The sequence below is a fragment of the Trifolium pratense genome, linkage group LG3, assembly GCF_020283565.1.
Source record: "Trifolium pratense cultivar HEN17-A07 linkage group LG3, ARS_RC_1.1, whole genome shotgun sequence".
NCBI lineage: Eukaryota > Viridiplantae > Streptophyta > Magnoliopsida > Fabales > Fabaceae > Trifolium > Trifolium pratense.
This window is the reverse complement of record NC_060061.1, coordinates 40241558-40265165: the sequence shown is the minus strand read 5'-3', so window position 1 is coordinate 40265165 and position 23608 is coordinate 40241558. Positions and strand designations below refer to the sequence as shown.

At 34.6% G+C, this 23608-nt stretch overlaps 2 protein-coding genes across 5 annotated transcripts; one reads left to right on the top strand and one right to left on the bottom strand.

Moving 5' to 3' along the window:
- The first annotated feature begins 39 nt into the window (after positions 1-39).
- Positions 40-17806, top strand: LOC123914456 (disease resistance protein At4g27190-like). 3 transcript variants are annotated; one of them, XM_045965619.1, is made up of 10 exons: positions 40-181; positions 369-417; positions 496-575; positions 10408-13394; positions 13488-13523; positions 13642-14067; positions 15000-15539; positions 16528-16624; positions 16836-16961; positions 17042-17806. In XM_045965619.1, exons 4-10 carry the CDS (start codon positions 10425-10427, stop codon positions 17569-17571), a joined length of 4725 nt encoding a protein of 1574 aa, XP_045821575.1. In that variant the 5' UTR covers positions 40-181; positions 369-417; positions 496-575; positions 10408-10424; the 3' UTR covers positions 17572-17806. The 3 variants fall into 3 exon arrangements, with proteins under 3 accessions (XP_045821575.1, XP_045821574.1, XP_045821573.1); XM_045965618.1 differs by having other exon boundaries at positions 101-181; positions 355-417; XM_045965617.1 differs by lacking the exon at positions 40-181 and having other exon boundaries at positions 324-417; positions 10122-13394.
- Positions 17807-20457: 2651 nt separating this feature from the next.
- Positions 20458-22403, bottom strand: LOC123914463 (UPF0481 protein At3g47200-like). Of its 2 annotated transcripts, XM_045965632.1 has the most exons (3): positions 21862-22403; positions 20827-21186; positions 20458-20743 (listed from the first exon to the last, which is right to left on the bottom strand). In XM_045965632.1, the coding sequence occupies exons 1-3, from the start codon at positions 22200-22202 to the stop codon at positions 20737-20739; spliced, it is 708 nt and encodes a 235-aa protein (XP_045821588.1). In that variant the 5' UTR covers positions 22203-22403; the 3' UTR covers positions 20458-20736. The 2 variants fall into 2 exon arrangements, with proteins under 2 accessions (XP_045821588.1, XP_045821587.1); XM_045965631.1 differs by having other exon boundaries at positions 20827-22402.
- Positions 22404-23608: the final 1205 nt, after the last annotated feature.

Here is a 23608-nt window from a genome sequence, read left to right as displayed (position 1 = left end):
CATAAGGAATATATAATTGATGTTGATTGTAAGTTGAACGGCCGGTAAATGAGCTGGTGCCAAAAATAATTTACTGAGATATTTGCTCTCCATTTTACTCACACTGAGGGATCCTCAAGACAGTTCATTGTTCATAAGGAGACTTCACTATTCGCAGAAAGTGGTGGCTGCTGGAAATAAGGTAAATTATCATCTCCTTTCTCTTTTTTAAAGGCACTTTTACTTTATTAAAGGTTTCAATCATAAACTTTGAATAATTGAACCTTTACTTTATTATACTACACTAAGTATTGTCCCCCTTCTCTTTTTCTTTTTATGGATACAAGATAATATCTTTTTTTGACAATACTATAGTGTGTCTGCTGCAGAAATTGATCAATTGAAGCCAGCACCAGGTAGAAATGCAACGAAAATCAGGTAAAGAACAATCTCATGGTTACCATATTCATTCATAGTTTGCTTGTTTACTACCTCTACTTATTCTCTATACTGCAGATTAATTGGTAAAAAGATCAGGAAAATTATTCATATTCATAGACATGTCTACTTGACCATGCATGCGCTGAAATTATAAGGTAATAACAATCGATCATATGTTTGTCTTTTTTATATAAATAATTGTGATTTCTCATACAACCCAAAATAAATATTAAGTATTGTACTTGCTTTATTTTATAATAATCCATGTATTCATAACAACGTACTCCCTCCGTTCCAAAATATAAGGAAAAATTAGTCAAATAAAGTTGATGTATTTAGTTCAAATTCTTAACAAATACATTAACTTTTTTTGACCAATTTTTTCTTATATTTTGGGATGGAGAGAGTATTTTCTATTGAAGTTTATGGGTGACATTGATCTATTTTTCTACTATATTTTAAAAGGAATCAACTCATGTGAATAAAAATAGAATAGACCACTTGTAAGAATTTGTGTGTTATTTTTTTTTTAACAGCAAATATATTATTATTATTAAGAAACTAGGTTTTCGCTCAAGATGAACAAAGACTGACAAAAGATGAACTACAAAATCAAGATGTCTTATATAAGCGAAACACCAAAGAAAATAACCAAAACAAAATCCAGCTAATAGAGATCCACTCCAATCTCATAATTAGAAGAACACTCCATAGCTTCCAGACAACCAAAGAATACACAACTCCAATCCCATAATTTGTGTGCTCTATTGCTATGTTTATTTAATTTTTCAAAATCCTTTAAAAAATCAATAAATAATCTCGATTTAACCATGTGATCATCTATGGATTGATACTGACGAATTAAGTAACAAAAGATATGCTTTTCAAGGAATAGAAAATGAAAGGAATAATTACTGTTTTGGTCCTTTTAAGGTTTAATCTTGTTTTGGTCCTTTAACAAATTTTTAGTTTTTATTTTAATCCTTTAATTAATAAACGGAAAAATTATTATTTAGGTGATCAAAACGAAACCAAAAAATTAATTAAAGGACTGTTATATGTAAAATTTCACTAATGATTCGAAAGTCGGCTAGTCTTGGAAATGTATATACACGAATAACACAAGCTCGAGACATGCATGAGAGAGAATGTCGAGAGCCCCTGACAAGCGCGCCAAAAGAAGTTTTTTCACCAAGATTCAAAATTCAAATGGCCGAAGAGGATAAAAGTAAGCATTTTTCGACGGTTTTCGAGGCGGTTACCAATAGAACGTGGAGCCCAAGTCAAACGCGAAGGCGGTAACTCAGATATTTTTCATTTCTCTATAAATATGAGAAATTTATGCTGTTTTAGGGAGTTCATTTCCAAAAGAGAAATACATTACCAAAAATAGAAACACATCTGCACGCTAACACACAAAAAACAACATAAGGATACACTTCTTAACACAGACTGTAAACTCTCGATTAATGTATGAACTCAATTTACATTCCACCAATTTATCATTTTTACTTAAATTTTTCAAGTTCAAGATCATACGCGCTTAGATTATTGTTACTTAAACACGCTGATCATATACACTATTTGAAGCAATCGTAAACCTGTTAACTAAGAACTCACAAAGGATTTAATCCAACTCCTAGATCGCAGGTTAGATTCATGTAGTTTCTTTGAGATTGACTGCATTATCAAGCTAAAACAACGTGTGCAAGACAATATGTGTAAGTGCAACTTGTTGAACAAAATGTCCCAAACCGCCACCTTTTTAATATCATCTATATTCTTAGAAAAGAGAGATAGCCATCTTTGGACAATCAAATAATTATCAACAACACGCAATGGTCCATCAAACAAAGCATGATTGTAGTCTTCCTCCTCTATGAAGTGAATGTGTTGAATTTGAGGTATTTAGATGAAAGAATAGGAAAAAGAAAGAGAAAACAATAGAAACCTAAAATACTTTATTTACATAATAAAATAGTACGACTACCTTTGGTATTTATAACCAAGTGAATATATTTAAATCTAAACTAGATCCCTTAATTATAGGGCTAAAATAAACAAACCTAATTATAGAGATATTTTCTCAACAAATAATAATATAATTTTTCTATTCTAACACCCCCTCAAGCTAAAGCTTACTAAGCTTTAAGCTTGTTACAAAATTAACCCTGAAAATAAATTGGCTTAACTACATATTTGGTCCCTTATGTTTATTTTAGGTTTCAATTTGGTCCGTTACGTTTAAAAAGTATTTATTTTAGGTTTCAAGTTAGTCTTTTCCATTAGTTTTGTCACTAACACCGTTTGAACAGTACACGTGTTAGTGTGTCCAAGTGCCACGTGTAAGTCCACATATGCAAATTGGCTGCCACATGTGACAAAATTGACGGAAAGGACTAACTTGAAACCTAAAATAAACGTAAGGAACCAAATTGATACATTTTAAACGTAAGAGACCAAATTGAAACCTAAAATAAACATAAGGGACCAAATATGTAGTTAAGCCAAATAAATTAAATCCTTTGATATGAAGAAAATGAAGAGCTGCAACCAAAGAAGTAGTAGAGCAGCGGCCGAAGAGATGAATCCATATCAAATTATATAAAAATACCCGCGAATTAAAATATCACAAACGAGATGCCCGCAGATTAAATATCACAGACGGGAATGCCCGCGGATTAAGGTATCACAAATGGGGATGCCCACGGATTAAGGTATCACAAACGGGAAATTAGACCACCAAAACAAGACCAAGAGAAACTAACGATCAATCATGGAAAAAAAAAGGTCGTTAAAGGTAAAGGATTCATGGAAAGTGGCATGTGGCTGCATGTGTCAGGGTAACATATGAATAAGGTTAGAATAGAAAGAAAAGACACTAAACAATAACCACAAAGGTGGAATAAAATAAAATGAAATCCTAACGACGGCTAGGGTTTATATGGAAGCAAGACCTTCAAAATTTAAACAATAAATCAAAGAAGAAAAAAAAAAGCAAGTAATGCAGAGAATAACTGAGAGTTAAAATTTCTCGGGAGAAGTTGCAGCGGAATTGTGTTTCCAGGTATATCATGGCTCTGATACCATGTTGAATTTGAGGTATTTAGATGAAAGAATAAGAAAAAGAAAGAGAAAACAGGAAGAAATAATAAGAAACCTAAAATACTTTATTTACATAATAAAATAGTATGACTACCTTGATATCTATAACAAAGTGAATATATATTTAAATCTAAACTAAATCCCTTAATTATAGGGCTAAAATAAACAAACCTAATTAGAGATATTTTCTCAACAAATAATAATATAATATTTTCTATTGTAACATAACGGAAAAGAAACCATCTGCCATGTCAGAGATGTTGATAATACATTTTCTAGCTCAGTTCCGCCGCAAATAATTTTCTAAGACCTTAGAGTGTGTTTGGATTGGGGATTCTAGAATTTCAAAGGATTTTAAATACTAGGTAATTCAATTGATATATAATTAATTTTCAAATTCCATTGTTTGGATAAAGTGGTGAAATTCCATCAATTGTAAAAAAATTTGTTTGGATAATGTAATTAAATTTCCTTCATTTAATTTTATTTATCTTAAACAAATCGACCCTAAACCCAAAAGTCGGCCGAAAACCTAAAATTAACCGTAAACTCAAAATCGACCTGAAACTCAAAAAGTCGGCCGAAAACCCAAAAAATCAGCCCAAAACCTAAAATCAACCGTAAACACAAAAAATCGGCCGAAAAACATAAAATCGGCCAAAAACCCTAAAATCAACTATAAACCCTAAAATCGACCGAAAAACCTATAATCGATAAAAATACCCAAAAATCGACTATAAACCCTAAATCGGACGAAAACATGGTTTATAGTCGGTTTTAGGATTTTTGGTCGATTTTAGGTTTTCGGCCGATTTTTTAGGTTTTCTACTAATTTTAGGGTTTATAGTCGATTTTAGGATTTTTGGTCATTTTAGGTTTTCGGCCGATTTTTTGGGTTTTCTGCCAATTTTAGGGTTTATAGTCGATTTTAGGGTTTTTGGCCGATTTAATTTTTTCACCGATTTTTTGGGTTTTCGGTCGATTTTAGGTGTTTCGGCAAATTTTTTGGATTTTCGGCCGATTTTAGGGTTTATAGTCGATTTTAGGGTTTTTTTTGCCAATTTTTGGGGTTTTCGGTCGATTTTAGGTTATTTGGCCGATTTTTTGAGTTTTCGGGAGATTTTAGAGTTTGTAGTCGATTTTTGGAATTTTGGCCGATTTTAGGTTTTCGGCCGAGTTTTTTGGGTTTAGGGTCGACTTTGGGTTTTTCGGCATAGTTTTTGGATTTTTGGACAATTTTAGAGGTTATAGTCGATTTTAAGGTTTTTGGCCGATTTTAGGGTTTTTCTGGCGATGTTAGGGTTTATAGTCGATTTTTTGCTTTTTGGCAATTTTAGCGTTTATCGTCAATTTTAGGTTTTTCTGCTAATTTTAAATTTTTCGATCAATTAGTAATTTATAAAAGTTTATAGAGAAGAAGGAATTTCAAATTCTTAGGTTTTATGTGTCATTTGAAATTCTCTAAATTTAACTTGAACAAAATACTTCATAAATTTCCATCATTTTGAAAATTCTTCAAATTATCATATCCAAACAATGAAATTCACCTCAAATCATTTGAATTCCCTCAAAACATTACTTTACCTCAAAAAATTTCCTCATCCAAATGTTAAGAAAAATCAAATGTTTTATTAGTATATTAAAGTGAAATATTGTGTTAGCTATAACTAAGGAATTTGTACAGATGTGTTATTATGTGTATAGCTATCATTCCCTTAACAGAGGGAGAAATTATAGGGCCCTCCTTGTATATATGTTACAATGATCAGTGAATAAAATAACAATGAGAATTATTACTTAAACTTTTATATGGTATCAGAGCTAACACCGACTGCCTTATAATATAGGAAGCGGTGCCTTTTTTTTAGTTTCTGAGTAATATATTTCTCATGGCTAATTCCGATGAAGGCAAATCAGATAAAAGCAAATCGCAGAATTCAGGAACTTCCGCTGCTGTCCATTTTCATGATGCGCTCACCCCAGAACGGCTTGACGGCACAAACTATGTCGAATGGTCGTTGAATGCGCAGAATAAAATTCGAGGCAGAAAACGATGGGGATACGTTACCGGAAAAAAGACTGCACCAAAAGACCAGAATTCCGATGAATATGAATCATGGGAAGATGAAAATTGCTTGGTCAAGTCTTGGCTTTTGGATTCCATGACAAAAGAAATCAGATCCCTTTTCATTCGCTTAGCCACGGCAAAGGAAATCTGGGACACTGTGAAAGAAACATACGAAGTCAACCAAGATGCATCAAGAGCATATCAATTGTATCGTGAGGTAATTTCTACTCAACAAAATGGTGGGTCTGTTATTACATACTTTGGTAAATTGCAGAGGTTATGGCAAGAGTATGATTCTATTAATATCTGTACAATGGAATGTACTAAAGATGTTGAGAATTACAACAAGATGATCAATTCTCAACGTGTTTATGTATTTTTGGCTGGCTTGGATTCACATTTGGATGAAGTTCGCGGTCGTATTCTTGCTACCATTCCCCTTCCAAATGTGCAATCAGTTTATGCAACAGTTTGTGCAGAGGCAAATCGCCAAGAAGCTATGCTAGGTGGTGAATCTTCTGAGGGGTCTGTTTTTGCTGTCAAGAAGTATCCTAAGAAAGGTGTTCGCAAGTGTACTCACTGTAATGGAGATAATCATTTTGTGGAGGGATGTTTTAAACTCCATGGCTATCCAGATTGGCATCCAAAAGGCAAAACTACTTCAAATAACATGACAGAAAATATCAAGGCTCATCTTTCTACTGCTGCCGGATTTGTAACCAAGTCAGGTATATCTAATTTTGCTCTAAATCTTTCTATTATTACTAAGAATAGCGATTGGATAATCGATACCGGTGCTACTGACCATATGACTTGTGATCGACACATGTTTACTAATTTCTCTCCCGATTGCTCAAAAACTGTTATTATTACTGCCAATGGAGTCAAATCTCCTATTGAAGGTGTTGGTACAGTGATCTTGTCACCCTCCTTATCATTACATGATGTTCTATTTGTTCCCACTTTGAATTGTAATCTTATCTCTGTTAGTAAATTAACCAAATCACATGAATGTGTTGCTGTGTTTTATCCAACCTATTGTACTTTTCAGAACATGCATACCAAGGAGAAGATTGGCAATGGTAGATATAGTGGAGGACTGTATTATCTTGAAAAGGTCTCACAAACCAATAAAGGAGCTTTGGTCCATCTTGCGAGTGATCACATACAAGATAAAAATAAAAAAGAAATTTGGCTATGGCATTGACGATTGGGACATCCCTCTTTCAGTTATCTAAAGAAATTATTTCCGTCGTTATTTCATAAATGCAATATTTCAGATTTTCTTTGTGAAACTTGTGTAATGGCAAAAAGCCATCGTGCTATTTTTCCCTTAAGCAATAAGAAAACTGTTTTTCCTTTTTCCTTAGTTCACACAGATGTTTGGGGTCCTGCCCCGCAATCTACACTTAATGGAAAAAAATGGTTTATAAGTTTTGTTGATGATTGTACTCGGGTAACATGGATATATTTACTTCAACATAAAAGTGATGTGTGTGATGTTTTTCGTTCCTTTCATCAAATGATAGTAACACAATTTAACACATGTATAAAGGTCATTAGATCCGACAATGGAGGGGAATATTTTAAGAAGGAATTACTAGAGTTCTTGAACTCTAAAGGCATTTTGCATCAAACAACATGTCCTTATTCACCCCAACAAAATGGAGTGGCTGAGAGGAAAAATAGACACATATTAGAGGTTACAAGAACACTCCTAATAGATGGTAATGTTCCATCTCATTTGTGGGGCGAGGCTGTGAACTCAGCAGTTTATTTAATTAATCGAACCCCTTCTAGTGTGCATAACTTTAGAAGACCTCTTGATGTATTGTCTGATCATTATGTTCTTCCTCCGATTGTTCATTTACCACCTCATGTTTTTGGATGTGTTATATATGTTCACTTACACCCACATCAACGAACAAAACTTGAAAAACGAGCTATTAAATGTGTCTTTGTTGGGTATGGATCAACTCAAAAAGGTTATCGTGTTTATCATCCACCATCCAAAAAATTTTATATATCTATGGATGTAACTTTTCATGAAGATAATTTTTTTTATGTTGATTCTACCCTTCAAGGGGGGAATGAAAGTGAAGTGCAGTATCATGATGTTAGCATGTTTGACATTTCACAAGATGAATTATCTTGTGAGGATCACTCTGCAGGGAGTGAACCACTCCTAAATATAGACACATCACCTTTAGATAATACAGTGTCCTCTGATCATGATCAACTAGCTCAATCTTCTCCACAAGACCAACTTGACTCTTCAGAGGTACTTTTTGATCCTATCTTTGTTAATACAAATATGCATGAAATCGGTCATGAAATTGAACCTTGTTTACATGAGACCACCAACACACCTAACACCGAACCTACTATTGTCCAATATAATCTTCCACCTCGTTCTAACCGTGGTCAACCTCCCATCAGATATGAACCAGACATTCAATCCAAAGTTAAATATCCCATTAGCAATTATGTGTCATCTCACAAGTTATCTAAGTCATATGCATCATTTGTATCTCAATTATCATCAATTTCTATTCCTAGTAATGTACAGGAAGCTTTGACAGATCCTAGATGGACCGAAGCAATGGTTGAGGAGATGGCAGCTTTAGAAAAAAACAACACTTGGGATCTTGTGACCTTACCAAAAGGAAAGAAAACAGTTGGGTGCAAATGGGTATTTACAATTAAACATAAAGCTGATGGAACTATTGAGAGATATAAAGCACGACTAGTGGCTAAAGGTTACACTCAGTCTTACGGTGTAGATTATCAAGAGACATTTGCGCCTGTAGCCAAGCTCAACACTGTGAGAATACTTTTGTCACTAGCAGCAAACCAAGATTGGCCCCTTCTACAATTTGATGTGAAAAATGCTTTCCTACATGGAGAAATTTTAGAAGAAATTTATATGGATTCACCACCAGGTATGATAGACTCAAATGAAGTGAAGGTTTGCAAGTTAAAAAAGGCTCTATATGGATTAAAACAATCCCCAAGAGCATGGTTTGGTAGGTTCACTAAGTCTATGAAGGCTTTTGGCTATAAAGCTAGTAACTCTGATCACACCTTATTTTTGAAGAAAAAAGAAGGTAAAATTACAGCCTTGATTATATACGTAGATGATATGATAGTTACAGGAAATGACCAAGATGAAATTTCTAGTTTGCAAAAATACCTTGCTTCTGAATTTGAAATGAAGCAACTTGGAAACCTCAAATATTTTTTGGGTATTGAAGTAGCTAGATCAAAACATGGTATTTTTCTATGCCAAAGAAAATACACTCTTGACTTACTATCTGAAATTGGACTACTTGGGTGTAAACCGATTGATACCCCAATTGAACAAAATCATATGCTTTTTCAGTGCTCAAACTCACCCAACACAAACAAAGGGAGATACCAGAGGCTTGTGGGAAAACTAATTTACTTATCTCATACACGTCCAGATATTACATATGCAGTGAATGTTGTTAGTCAATTTATGCATGATCCACGTAAGGCTCATATGGATGCTGTTGAGAGGATTTTGAGATATTTGAAGTCCAACCCCGGTAAAGGAATTTTATTCTCAAATCATGGAAACTTGAAGGTAGAAGGGTATACTGATGCTGATTGGGCGGGTTCAAAAAATGATAGAAGGTCTACCTCTGGATATTTTACATTTGTAGGGGGAAATCTTGTAACTTGGAGGAGTAAAAAACAACCAGTAGTAGCAAGGTCTAGTGCTGAAGCAGAGTTTAGAGGCATGGCACTTGGAGTTTGTGAACTTTTATGGGTACGAAATGTACTATCAGATTTGGGTTTTAAGCCAAAGGAGGTTATGAGTTTGTATTGTGACAATACATCGGTAATTGCAATTGCTCATAATCCGGTGCAACATGATAGAACAAAACATGTAGAAATTGATAGACATTTCATCAAAGAGAAACTTGAAGCTGGAATAATCTCGTTTCCCTTTGTAAGATCTGAATTGCAGTTAGCTGATGTTCTCACTAAAGGAGTGGCAAGTAGGGTGTTTAATGAGTCTTTATTCAAGTTGGGAATGTGTGATATCCATGCACCAACTTGAGTGGGGGTGTTAAGAAAAATCAAATGTTTTATTAGTATATTAAAGTGAAATATTGTGTTAGCTATAACTAAGGAATTTGTACGGCTGTGTTATTATGTGTATAGCTATCATTCCCTTAACAGAGGGAGAAATTATAGGGCCCTGCTTGTATATATGTTATAATGATCAGTGAATAAAATAACAATGAGAATTATTACTTAAACTTTTATACCAAACACACTCTTATAATGAATCATCTTCCCCAAGATATTGGCAATCAATGTCTTTTTTCATGGTTGTGCCCATTGATCCCATTCTTTATCATCAAGTGGAATAACAGGACCATTATCCACATATACTTGGACTTTTTTTGAGTTTAACTTCCTTGTTCTTTTCCAAATACATTGAGCAACTTTACCTTGTATGAGATTGAGCCGTTATTCTTCTCTTTATGGCCCCCAGGTTTATCCTTACGGGTGCTACGATGAAGGAGGTCTTCCTCTTCGGTTGAGATCATGGTTGTTGTCGCGTTTTCGTTTGCCTAGCATAGCTAACCAGAGAGCTTTCGTTTTTAGTTGTGAAATTTCGACTTATACAATTCTCACCACTGGTTAATTTTGAAATATAAAATTGAAAACATAACATTTGAATATTAATTATGTAATTTTATTTGAAGCTGGTAAACATTCATAAATGCCTAACTTTTTTTTATTAAATTGATGATTTAAGTTTGTAATTTTATTTGAAGCTGGTGAACATTTATAAATGCCTAACTTAAGGGATTCGTTAGAAAGAGAAAAACGTATTGCTAAGGAATTCGTAAGAGAAAGAATTAGGTTGCATGCAAGATGGATAAGATTCATGTATCGCACCAATGCCGAATTAGGAAAAGAAGTTGAACGTGATGATCTTTTTTGGAAAGAGAAGGTTGAGGAGTTCATTCAAGAGGACACCAAAACAAAGCAAACATATTTTTTTGGAGTTTTTCCAAATTCCATATGGCCATATAAAAGGGGAAAGAAGTTGGAAAATAATACGGAGGAGATTCAACGATTAAAAAGGGAATATATATTTGAAATAATTGCAGACCTTCGCCGTCGTGCAGATGATGTACGTTATTCATCACAATATTACATTTCTTTTAAAAGCAGAGAGTCTGAATATAAAGAACTGTTGGATGCATTAAAAGATGACAACAACTATATAACCGGATTGCAAGGGATGGGTGGCACCGGAAAAACTACATTGGCCAAAGAAGTGGGCAAAGAACTAAAGCAATCTGAACAATTCTCTCATGTAATTGATACGACAGTGTCATTTACACCCGATATAAAAAAGATTCAAGATGATATTGCTGGATCTTTAGGAATGAAGTGGGAGAATTGCAGTGAATCAGAGCGAGCCATAAAACTGTGGAGAAGATTAACAAATGGTGAGAAAATTCTTCTGATAGTAGATGATGTGTGGGATCAAAACCCACCTCTTGATTTTGAAGCAATAGGGATTCCAAATCGGGATGATCACAAAGGTTGTAGAGTTCTAGTAACCACACGTTGTAGACGAATGCTCTACAAAATGAATTGTGATAAGAGAATTGAACTGGATCTCTTGACCGAGGAAGATGCATGGATCATGTTTGAAAGGTATGCCGGTATAAGCAATAGTTCCTCAAACAGTGTGATCCGCAAGGGGCATGAAATTGCAAAGGAATGCAAACAATTACCAATTGCAATTGCAGTTATGGTTCGTAGTTGTAAAGGCCACGGTGATAGAATCGTTGCATGGGATATGACATTAAAATCCTTGAAGAATCGTGCATCAATCCACTATGTTGATGAAGATATGGCTGAAATATATAAAGCTTTGAAGTTTAGCTATGATTATATAACGGATGAAAAAGCCAAGGGATTGTTCCTCTTATGTTCTTTATTTCGAGAAAATGAAGAAATTTCTATTGAAGTTTTAACCAGATTTATCATAGGAGTTGGTCTTTTTGAGGATAATTATGACAACTACAATGATGCTCGAAACAGAGTAATTGTAGCAAAAAATGAACTCTTAGATCATTATCTGTTGTTAGAGGTAGGGGAAAAGCATGTAAAAATGCATGATTTGGTTCGTGCAATGGCTCAATGGATAGCGAACAAAGAGATTCAAGGAGTAAATCTGTCTAAAACAAATCAAAAGTTGTTTGTTGAAAGGGAAACAAATATTAAATATTTATCATGTGAAGGGAAGGATATGGATTTGTTTTCCTGTAAGTTTAAAGGTTCCAATCTTGAGACTCTTATTGTCAAGGTGGATAGAGATGAAGACCGCAAATGTATAGAAGTCCCAAATTCTTTCTTTGAAAACCTTGTCAAGATTCGAGTTTTGTATTTTTTAGGTAATGATGAACGGCCACTATCACTACCACATTCAATTTGTTTGTTGAAAAACATTCGATCTATGTTGGTTGATAGCGTGGATTTAGGTGACATCTCAATTTTGGGAAACCTGCAAAGTCTTGAGACACTTGATTTAGTTCAATGCACAATCACTGAATTTCCAAGAGAAATTACAAAACTAGAGAAACTCACATTGTTGAAGTTGGAATATTGTGAAATTAAAAGGAATAATCCATTTGAAGTTATTGAAAGATGTTCATCCCTTGAAGAGTTGTATTTCATAGATAGCTTTAATGGTTTTTGTCAAGAAATAAACTTCCCTGAGTTACAAATATATCATATTCGTAAAGGGAGGGCGGTAATGGATGATTCACTATCAAAATATGTGGTTTTTCCTTCAAATGATGATGCATGTTGTTTTTCAAATGCAAAACTACTCAAATATTGCATGCAAACAGCAGAGGTTCTTCAACTAAATGGAATTAAGGGAGAGTGGAGAAATCTCATGCCTGAGATTGTTCCTATCCATCTAGGTATGGATGATCTTCTCGAGCTTCGTTTGAGTTGTATTTCACAGTTACAGTGCCTCGTTGACACTATTGGTTCTCAAGTACCAACTGTTTTGTCCAAGATGGTTGTACTAGAACTGAATAGAATGGAAAATTTGAAAGAACTATTCAAAGGTACACTTTCCTTGGATTCCATGAAGAATTTAGAGGAGCTGTCAATCAATGACTGTAAACATCTGCAAAGCTTATTTAAATGTAAGCTAAACCTCTGCAATCTAAAGACCATCAAACTGCAGCGTTGCCCGATGTTAGTCTCACTATATCAACTGTTGACTTCTCGAAACCTGGTGCTACTGGAGACATTGAAAATAGGTGATTGTGAGAACCTGAAGAACATAATAGCAGATGAAAGAAGAGAGGAGGAATCAATAGAAGAAATACATGATGATGGCAGTATTCTTGGCTCATTAATGTTTCCAAAGCTTAAAGTTGTTGATATTGAGGGATGTCCCTTATTGGAATCTATATTTCCTTTCCTCTTTGTTCATGATCTTCCGGTGCTAGAAACAATCAAAATCAGAAGATGTGATGGACTGCAATACATATTTGGCCAATTCCAAGATGCAGAATTTGGTTCACTAAGAGAATTGGAGCTCTTTCAATTACCAAATTTCATTGATATGTTTTGCAAATCTAATCATCCCTCATCCTTGTCTGAGAAGGGATCATCTTTCACTTCCAATAATGGTTCTAAGGCACCATTACAGTTGGATTTGGACCCCGCTAAATGCAAAGATACCGCAACTACTACAATCCCATTGGTTGATGGGGACAACTCGGTAAGCCTCTCACCTTTTCTATTTAGTTTGATAATTTTCCTATGTAATATTAATTATTTATTTATTAATTTTATGTTAACTATCTGACTTTAGGGGAAAGAGGCCAGTAATCCGGAATTTGACCACAAGGTGAGTAAAATTTGATCAATAACTATTCCACCTAAATTTCCTTTATAATATTATTATGCTCCAGGAATGTTTGGTTTGATCATGAATTACTTTTCATTGGGATTACATTACATTGCAGGAATCGAATTCACATTGCCTTAATAACAAATGTGTTGGCACAATGTTTCCAAAACTAGAAGTTCTTGATATTGAGGGATGTCCCTTACTAGAATCTATATTTCTATTCCTCTTTGTACAAGACTTTCCAGTACTAGAAACTATCAAAATTAGAAGATGCCATAGATTAAAATTCATGTTTGGCCAATACCAACATGTGGAATTCAGTTCATTGAGACAATTGGAGCTCTGTCAATTGCCAAATTTCATTGATATGTTTCGCAAATCTAATCATCCCATATCTTTGTATGAGAAGGGGTCATCTTCCACCTTCAATTCTGATTCCAAGGCCCAATTACAACTGGATTTAGATCCCATGAAATGCAATATCTTCTCTGAAGATATCACAACTACTACAATCCCATTGGTTGATGGGGTTGACTACTCTGTAAGCCTCTCACCTTTTTCTGTTATCCACTCATATATATATATTTGCTCTTTATAATAACCGGCTGATATCTTAGTACATCTTATATACTAGTACGGATTCGGATACTCTCTCATTGATCCTCTCCTGCTGTCTGTCCTGCATTAATTATAACTATTAGATCTCTTTTGGTTTCAAAGACCACTTTATTTTTAATTACAATATCAGCCATTAAATTTAGGCTGACAAGATGGCAGAACACATCAAGATAGGAGAGGATCCAAACTCATACTAGTACTCCTTTCTATTTACGTCTACTACTTCGGTTTCGTAAAATTTAACTTTATTAAAAACGTAACGTATCTAATCTATATGATTAAATATATCATTTTTTCAATGAATCTAATCTAAAAAAGTAATATATCTTTTTTTTTTTTTGACAAAAGTAATATATCTTTTTAAAATATGAAAATGTCAAAATAGACACCACTTAATTAGAGGACAACTTCTAATCCCATTCTTAGAAGCACACTTCGCAGCTACCAGAAAAGACATAAATCCGACCCATAAAGATGGCATCTAGTACTAGTATGAGTTCTAATCTGACAGTTTGTTTTTTGACAAAAAAATAAATCTGACAGTTAAACTTGATGTTGAGAGAGATTGAGAAGGAAATGGATTGAGAGGATCCGGTTCCGTTTTTTTTAAGCATACTTTTTGAAATCATTTTTTATAAATAATAATTTTATTTTATAAGCAAAAAAATTGAATTATAAGGTGTACTCAACCCTTATAATTCGAGAACAATCTCCTTAGATGCATTGGAAGCAATCTAACGGATTATTACACTAGGCAGAAAAAGATACATTAACTGATCTCCCTATCCGACCTATAAACCAAAACCAAAAAATGAAAACAATAATTTTTTGTTTGATCTTGATATTACATTGCAGGAATCAAATTCATATTACCTTACCATATGGAATCAAGCTCAATGTCTTCAAATACCATCAAAGATCCTTTACAATATTAAAAAGATTGAATTGTCTCAGTTTTCCAAGATAAAATCAGTATTTATCCCATCCATTGCTCCAAGAATGTTGGTGGAAACTTTGACAATAAGAAACTGTGATGAATTGAAGAACATAATAGATTTTGGAGATTATGACAGTGGCAGCAATACTTGGTGCAATGTCTTCCCAAAACTGAAAGAGCTATACATTGAAGGTTGCCCAAAAATGGAATACATATTTGGACAGTACACTGATGATCATCAAAATCAAGTTGATATTCGGCTTCATCTTCTGGAATTGAACTGTCTAAATCTTTGCAATCTGCCAAGTTTAGTTGCCATGTGTCCCAAACATTATAAAATAATATTTCCTATTTTGGAAAAATTTAAACTCAGTAAATGTTCCCAGGCTGCTATCAAATCTTTGAGTCATGTCAGAATTCATCCAGTTTCAGAATCTCTGGACAGTACATTCATAAAGGTATCCCTTTTCTCAATATTTCTCGAAAAATGCCATCAAATAGTTAAATCTGTCACTAGCACTCAATCTTAGTGGTTAATTTTTTAAACTAAGTAGTATAATTATTTGTGGCCTGCATAGCCATATATTGAAACACCATATATTAAAGTGCACCGTGAGCACAACTCATTTGCTAGCGCTATTACATGTTGTAATTGCCTTGAAATCTCGGTTTTAGAAACAGGTAGTAGCGCAATAGCCTTTCATTCATAAAGGCTCACCACTGGGTTGGGCGCGGGGCGCAATTACGCGCACGTTTTCTTGGCTTTAGCACTGTGTGCTGCTCGGGCCACAGGCACAGTGGCGAGCAGTGCGCGGCACGAGAGCCTATATATAGGCAGCGCTGTTTCTGATGGAAAATAAGGCGTTTTGAGGAATTTTGAAGGCAACACACAAACTAGGGTTTATAGTTTGGCAACAAACACTAGGGTTGGGATTGAATTATCACCTTGGGAAACACTAAATTTAATTCAGTCTCTTGACAATGGGAAAAGATTCGGGATAAGGGTAGAGTTAGGATTCAAAAGCTAATTCTTGTATCCATTTGGAATTTCTTTGTAAACAATACTCTATTTGATTAGTGGAAGACGTAGGTCACCTTTGGACCGAACTGGGTAAACAACTTTATTATTTGCATAATTTCAAGTTGTATATCTTTTGTCTGAGATTATTATTGTCATCGCCGTTTATATTGGTTGTTTGATATCTTTGCTCCACACATCAAGTTTTTTTTGGTGTGGTTTTAATCGAATTCACAACACATGTAATATGTTGGGAATGAAGTTCGAACCCCGGTACACTTATTCATTATTAAAATGTGAAATTCTAGCCACTAGACTACTTGATAAAAAAAAAAAAATACAGTGAAATACATATACCTAGCTAGGATGATTCAACAAAATCTCAAGGCTTCCATGATGATATCATTCGTTCATTTGAATTTGTGTAGGAAGATGGTGCTGGCGAAATTGTCATAACAAAGTCTTCCACTCAACACATCAATGGTGAAACCTGGCAGGAACCTAAAAAGACTAATGATGTTCAAGGTTGGATCAATTTTATTTTCTTAAGTTACCTCATCACGTTTTTGAAGTTTAACTCTCTTCTCTCACACCTTTTGTTCGGTTTCTCTAAATAATGAGAATCAGTTTCTTAAGGATGTTTAGTTTACACTCTTTGAACATATTTTTTATTCTTATGTTACTTTAATGGTCATCACACTTTCCGTTATGAACTTTTTCCTCTCGCATTGTTTAGTTTCCCGGAATAATGATGCTTTTAAGAAAGAAGGCTCAAATATTGTGGAACAGTTTCCTAAGGATCATTATACAATAGTTTCCAAATCTCTCGTTGCATCTCAATTTCCCTTGGTTCCTTCTAAAGGTATTTATTGCATGAATTTTGATTATTTATGAACTTTGTTTTACTCAAATAGGCTTAATTTTTCTTTCCTATACTTTCAGGAGACCCTTCTCAAAATGTAGAATACTTAACTTCCTCTTCGCTTTGCACGAGAGAACTTGAGCAACTAGTCTCCAAGAAGCATTTGGATTACGAGAACTTGTCTTTGTTGACTGATTTTCTTGTAAAGAATCCTTCACTTCGCTTAAAGGATACTTCAGTGAGTAATAGATACAAGGGTTGTGCCTACAACTTACTAGCTGAGCTATTGAAATTCCTCCAAACCCATAGTGTGTTGGATGTATTGGGCTCATGTCGCACTGAATTTGTGGAGTTATTACAAGATGCACGCAGCTTTGGTTTTGATAAGGATTGGTTGGATGATGTTGAAAGGCGCGCTCTGTTTCCTGATATACAAGTCTATCAAGATACATTGCAAAAAGTATTGGATTCCAGGCAACAGGTTACCAAGGATGTTGAAGTGTTGTGTTCGAAGACAGACGGTCTTACGAATCAGTTGACATCCTCTGAAGCTATTTTGAAGAATATTAGTCAACAAAATGCGACTATAAGCGCCTCTATTGGCTATTAGACTATATTTTCTTGTACTTGTATTCCTTAACTGATAATTTGTTGTGTTTTTCACTGTGGGAGCTTTTGTCCTTCAATGTTGTTTATTTCTTGGATGTGAAGTTTCATCATTTCTCATCTGAAATGAACTTATAAACCTTCTTATTATGTCTGTGTATTTAAAACTATTATTGATTGTTGTATGTTGCATTGATGGAATTATTTTAATGAACCTGTTGACGTTTACTCATTTGGCATGTGTATACATCTATCTATCCATATAGTTAGTGTACTAACCCAGCACATATATACAAGAAAGTAAATTCAGAACTTGGTTTAAGGTTTAAACTAAAGATATATATCAATAAAGTTAAAATTTTATATGTAAGTTGGTTTAGGGTAAGCTACCAGCTGCACATTTTCGGAGTGAAGATGCAGAAGAACAGGAGTTTATTCGAAAATGCCTAGAGAATGCAGCAAAGAGGCCGTCATAAAAAGAACTGCTGCATGATCCATTTCTTGTGTCTGATGGGAAGCAGAATCCATTTTTAAACTACACTGAGATGGCTAAACTTCAGTTAAGCGATGATTCATCTAGGACATCAATATCAATAATTGGGAAGTTGAATCTCGAAGATGAACTGTCTTTCTCAAAGTGCAAATTGCTCACAAGGATGGTACCTAAAATTCTCTTGAAACATCTTAGAATTGGGAATTGGGCCTAACTCAACCCTACAAAACCGGCTTGTAAGGTGAGGATTGCCCTCACTTTATAAACACATATTCAGGCCATCTCGCAACCGATGTGAGACTTCTTAACAATACTCAAAGCCTTATTTGGTTCATTGTAGGGAAATTTTTGTTTAAAATTGTCTAAACACATGCTTCTTCCTATTTCACCGCAACGACATTTCCTTTTCTTTTATAAATGAAGTTGAGTCTTTAATTTGATAAAATTTGTAAACCAAAGGTGAACCTTTTTTCTTCCTTTTCCATCAAGTTCTGCTAGGATGTATACTTTTCCCCTTTGACATTTTCACTGACACCCCAATTGATGTTTTGCAATGGAGATGGTGAAAGAGTTAAACATCACAAATTGAGAGCTTTCTGAAATTTCTAATATGATTGAAGGAGAGATATTCATACTGCTGCCACATAGGAGGAAGATTAACTAACTGTTCACAGTCCTGGACTCATCATCAGACCATCTTGTATCTAACCAAGAGTCGAAATCGAAATTGATCTCTCTTTTTTATCAGCTGAATCAGCATCAAGGGATGTTAACTTCTGAATTGAAGGACTTTGTTGAGAAAGTCCAGAACTTCTTCAATGAAAACATTATCAAACACGCCACATCGCGACAAATACTCAACAAGCACAACCAACTTCTTGATTCGAAAAGCGATCTCATGAACAAGATTTGGAGTGAAAAGAATACACAAGCCCACATTGACAGTGAAACTTCAACTGCCAATGCTCAGATATATGAGCTCTCCTTACAAATTGATGATTTGAAGTCGGTGGAAAAAAAATGTGATATGCAGAAGATGAAGTTGATGGCTGAATGCACTGAGTGGGCCCAACAAAGTAAGGAATTAATCTCTGCACTAGCTTCATCGAAGGTCGCCGTAAGAGAAGTTGAACGTGGGAGGGAATTGGCAAAAGAAGACTTTGCAAATTTAAAATCATCGTTTCCTACATTTTAGGAAGAGTTGAAAAAAGAAGGAAGAAATAATAAGTTGTTTTCTTATGTGCATGTTACTTGTACTGATATATTTTAGTTTGAACTTTGTGTCGAAGGACATGTTTGTCATATTTCCTCAAAGGTTATGGTTGTTTTAAAACTTCGATTTTTCTATGCTTTTGTTGTTGGTTGGTCTGTACTCTTTTTTCCTAGTCAGGTTTTATCCATACGGGTTTTCCTGAAAGGTTTTTAATGAGGCGGATGTTGAACTCCTTTGATTATTCTGACTTGGGTTTTGGTATAGTCCCCCAAGTGCTTTTGTATCTTGTTTTTGAGCATCAATTATTAGTGGAAGCTAAGTCATGATGCATGTCAAGTCGGTGAAAAACCACCTGCATCATAACTTCCTAAAACTCTAATATATCTGATATGAATAGCTCAGCAATGAAAAAGACCAAAAAATTGGAGGTATCCCTTTATAGCAAGCTTCACTTTGGAGCATTGAATTAGTACAAATTTGTTGAAGATATGAATAGCTCAGCAATGAAAAAGACTAAAAAATTGGAGGTAGCAAGCTTCACTTTGGAGCATTGAATTAGTACAAATTTGTTGAAGATATGAATAGCTCAGCAATGAAAAAGACTAAAAAATTGGAGGTAGCAAGCTTCACTTTGGAGCATTGAATTAGTACAAATTTGTTGAAGATATGAATAGCTCAGCAATGAAAAAGACTAAAAAATTGGAGGTATCCCTTTATAGCAAGCTTCACTTTCGAGCATTGAATTAGTACAAATTTGTTGAATGAAACACTAGCAAGCTTGTGTGAGTTTTTCACTTAAATAGGGGTATCCAGTTATACAATAGAGCATTAATTAAGCCACATTTTCTTCAGATTTTGCAGAAATTTGGTGCTTCAAATGCTCATATGCACATGGGATTAGCGCACTGCGCTAGTTACTCTCTTATGTGCTGAAGTGCATTAAATCATGACAGAATTTTGGGTGTCTAAAATACAATATAGTACATGGCTCTGATAGTAAATTAAAAACTAAGAAATCAAAACTGTTGAGCAACATGCATATGATATCAGAAAATAAGTAATCTTATTACAAATAGTCTAATTGACACTTATCACAATCCCTAACATGCTATAATATATAAAAGGGATAATTAAACTTATCATTGAAGTCCAAAAAAAATGGTGTTGTTTGTTTTTGACAAATGGAAAGGATAAAGGTTGAGATAAATTTTTTAAATATCTTCGTTTTATTTTGTGATTACATATTTATATTTACATAGACATTGACGATTATTTATGAAAATTTCTCAAACTACCTAATGACTTGTATGTTCTCCACAAATCCTAGATACACGAAATTACAAAGATACATTCGCCGACTTGTGATGATTTCCCTTTTGTTGAACATGTGTTGATGTTGAAGAGCTTCATGTTCTAATTTGGATCTTTCGGTTCTTCATTTCATCACTGGTGTTTAATTAACTCTATCGTCTTGTGAAAAAAATATATAAATTTGTCATCAAATCCAAACTCACAAATATGCATAAAAATTTAAAATTTTATCTACGGCTTACTTGGGAAAGTGGTAGGCGATGATAGTGTAACAAGTCTGGACAAAAGTGAGAAAACTTAAGAAGTAAGCAGAAAAGATGTAACCGGTCTTTAAATATTGGTAAAAACTGTAGCACCAATCTGATATTTTGCTAAAATAATGTCTCGGTAATATGTAGATTTTGGTGAGGTAATTATTTGTGGGAAATGCGTTCAAGGCATTAAACATGGTGGTGAGCTGCTGATCAATAATGCCGTGGTCAGCTCCACTTGCCATTGAATGGAAAAAAGCCACCAGATCGCGATTGCTCGTGTTGGTATGGTCTTCTATGACTCTCCTGTCTTTGAGCAGTTGAACATCACCTGAACAGCATATCAAATCCCTGAAAAGCAAGGCAGAGAAAGTGCATATACTAAGTCTGTCAGCAACTAAAAAAGATCTAGTCTTCAATTTATTCTTCTGATGCTCCCAAGCAATGAAACTGCGCCATTTTACTTCTGTTGTCTGCGTGATAATTAGCCTTGGGATTTTTAGTATCCCTTTACTTTTGTTGAAATGAGTGGTAAGTTTAAAGTTTATATTGTCATCATTTTGCAGACTTTGGATGGTAATACCGGCAGCTTTGAGTCTTGTAGCACAGCGACTCAAATGTTTCTCTTGCAGATTGGTTTCAGTAGCAACTGAACTTAGATTCACTTCAATCTCACCCATCCATCCCATTTCAAGGTAGGAGTAAGCAACATCAAGGAAGTGAGAGGTGGATTTAACCATCAATTTCCCTGAGTAGCCGAAGAGAGGCAAAGCTAGATTTTGTATGAACTCACGCATTTGGTTAGAGGAACCAAGAACCTTTTCAAATAATTTTTCGAGAATAAAAATTGGTATCTGATTGTCCGGTAGCATCAGATCACTTATGACATACTCCATCTTTTTAACCTCTATCCCGGGACTAATGCCATTAAATGGAATTGGTATTTCTGAATCCAACTTTGATTCACAGATGATAAGTTCTAACAGAAAACACCCATCAAATACCATAGTTGTGGCCAGATCATACCTGTCCAGTGCGATTTCATCAACGTAGCTTGCGCGAACAGCTGCATCTGATTTTATAACTGTATCCAAACAAGTTGCAATTGTATCTTGCCCAAATGTTCGACTTAGAAGAGATGTAAGGCAGCGCCATTTGATCTCTTCCATTGGTAATAGCTCCTTCTTACCTTTGTATAGGGGTCCAATGGAAACAACTTTTGGCATGTAAGCAGTCTCATTCGATTTGCGAAGTTCGTCTGGAACAACGGGTATGCTATAAGGTTGACATGTTTCCTTACGTACAGCACCTAACAATTCATTAGTAGTTTGCATCCATCTTTCCTGCCTGTTAGTTTCTTCCTCCATTTAACTGTTCAATAAATTTTGGTGGATTATTTTATTCTCAAAAAATGCATAAGTTTCTTTTCAAATATAAAATAAAATAGAAGAGGAACCAAAACTCCCATCTTATATCGGTTGACATGATCGTGTGAGGGAAGTTGTTCCTTCCTTGCTTGCTTAGCTTGGTATCATCACTCAATGAATATACTTTGCGTCAGTTAACATGATCATGTCATGGAAGTTGTTCGTTGCTGATGTAGGCGGGTTTCTTTAGTAATTTATTATTTTAGTTAGATTTAGTTTTATTATATTTTAAGTAGATTTCTTATTTTTATATTTCACATAGATTAGTTATTTTTATATTTTAGGTAGATTTGTTATTTTTATTTAGCTAGGTTTGTTATTTTTATTTTTACAATCTTTTAGGAGATTTGTTAATTTTATTTTTCACTCCTATTTAAACTAAATTATTGTAGCCTTGAAGGAAACCTTTTGATTGAATAAAAATACCGAGATTTTTCTCAAATTTGGTGGATTCCAAATTATTCCTTCTGGTGGATTCCGGAAGTCTAGTGGATTCTAGATTAGTTACTTTTTCTAGTGGATTCCAGAAATCTTGTGGATTCCAGAACTTTTATCTAATAGGATTAGCGCTTGCTTTTCCTTCACGCTTCCGTACTGCGTCAGTTGGTATCAGAGCAGGTTTCTCTTGTTCTTTTCCTAACGTGATCAGCCATGGGAGAATCAATTCCGGTTATTAGGGTTCGCAATAACAACCATATTGTTACGTACATAAAGTCAGAACATACTCGTGGTGAATCTGATTTGGAGTACTATGAGCGTCGATATTACAAAAGGTTGAAGGATGATTACTACGAGTTTAAAATCTCTGATTCGACATATTGTTCTCCGTTTTGTTACAACAAAGATTACTCGTTGTCCGGCCTTTTGAGGCATGCTTACAGAATGACAGGTAACTCGCGTAAAACGATTAAAGATATTGCTAAACATTCTGTTTTGATAACTTATGTTAATTGGTATGTTAATGTTAAATTTGAGGAAGCATTTAGCATCTTCAATAATGCCAATAACAACAATCATGCCAATAATTTTCATCTACGCCACATAGCTACTGAAACCCTAGATGATAACCAGCCATCTCTTCCCGAGAAACTTGACGATCCTGCTTATAAATCCGAACCGACAGAAACCGAAGTAGTTGTTGAACAAGATGCTTCGGTTGAAGTTGATGAATCGAAAGATGAGAAGGAAGAGATCGATGAACATGATGATTCAGAGAAAAAGGATCAAACGGATGTGGAGTCTAAAATGGTAGAAACTACAATCAATGAGGAAGGAGTGCTCAATCTAGAATTGGAGGGTAGTTTCAACGAGAACAACAATGGCATGGATTGCGACATCCAAATAGA

What these genes read in the sequence shown, in the direction of transcription:
- LOC123914456 (XM_045965619.1), top strand. Translation starts at nt 10,425, where the DNA reads ATGCCTAACTTAAGGGATTCGTTAGAAAGAGAAAAACGTATTGCTAAG. An exon ending in ATCCGGAATTTGACCACAAG is followed by an intron (nt 13,524 to 13,641) that starts GTGAGTAAAATT and finishes ATTACATTGCAG; the next exon opens with GAATCGAATTCACATTGCCT. An exon ending in TTGATGGGGTTGACTACTCT is followed by an intron (nt 14,068 to 14,999) that starts GTAAGCCTCTCA and finishes ATTACATTGCAG; the next exon opens with GAATCAAATTCATATTACCT.
- LOC123914463 (XM_045965631.1), bottom strand. Translation starts at nt 22,202, where the DNA reads ATGGAGGAAGAAACTAACAGGCAGGAAAGATGGATGCAAACTACTAAT.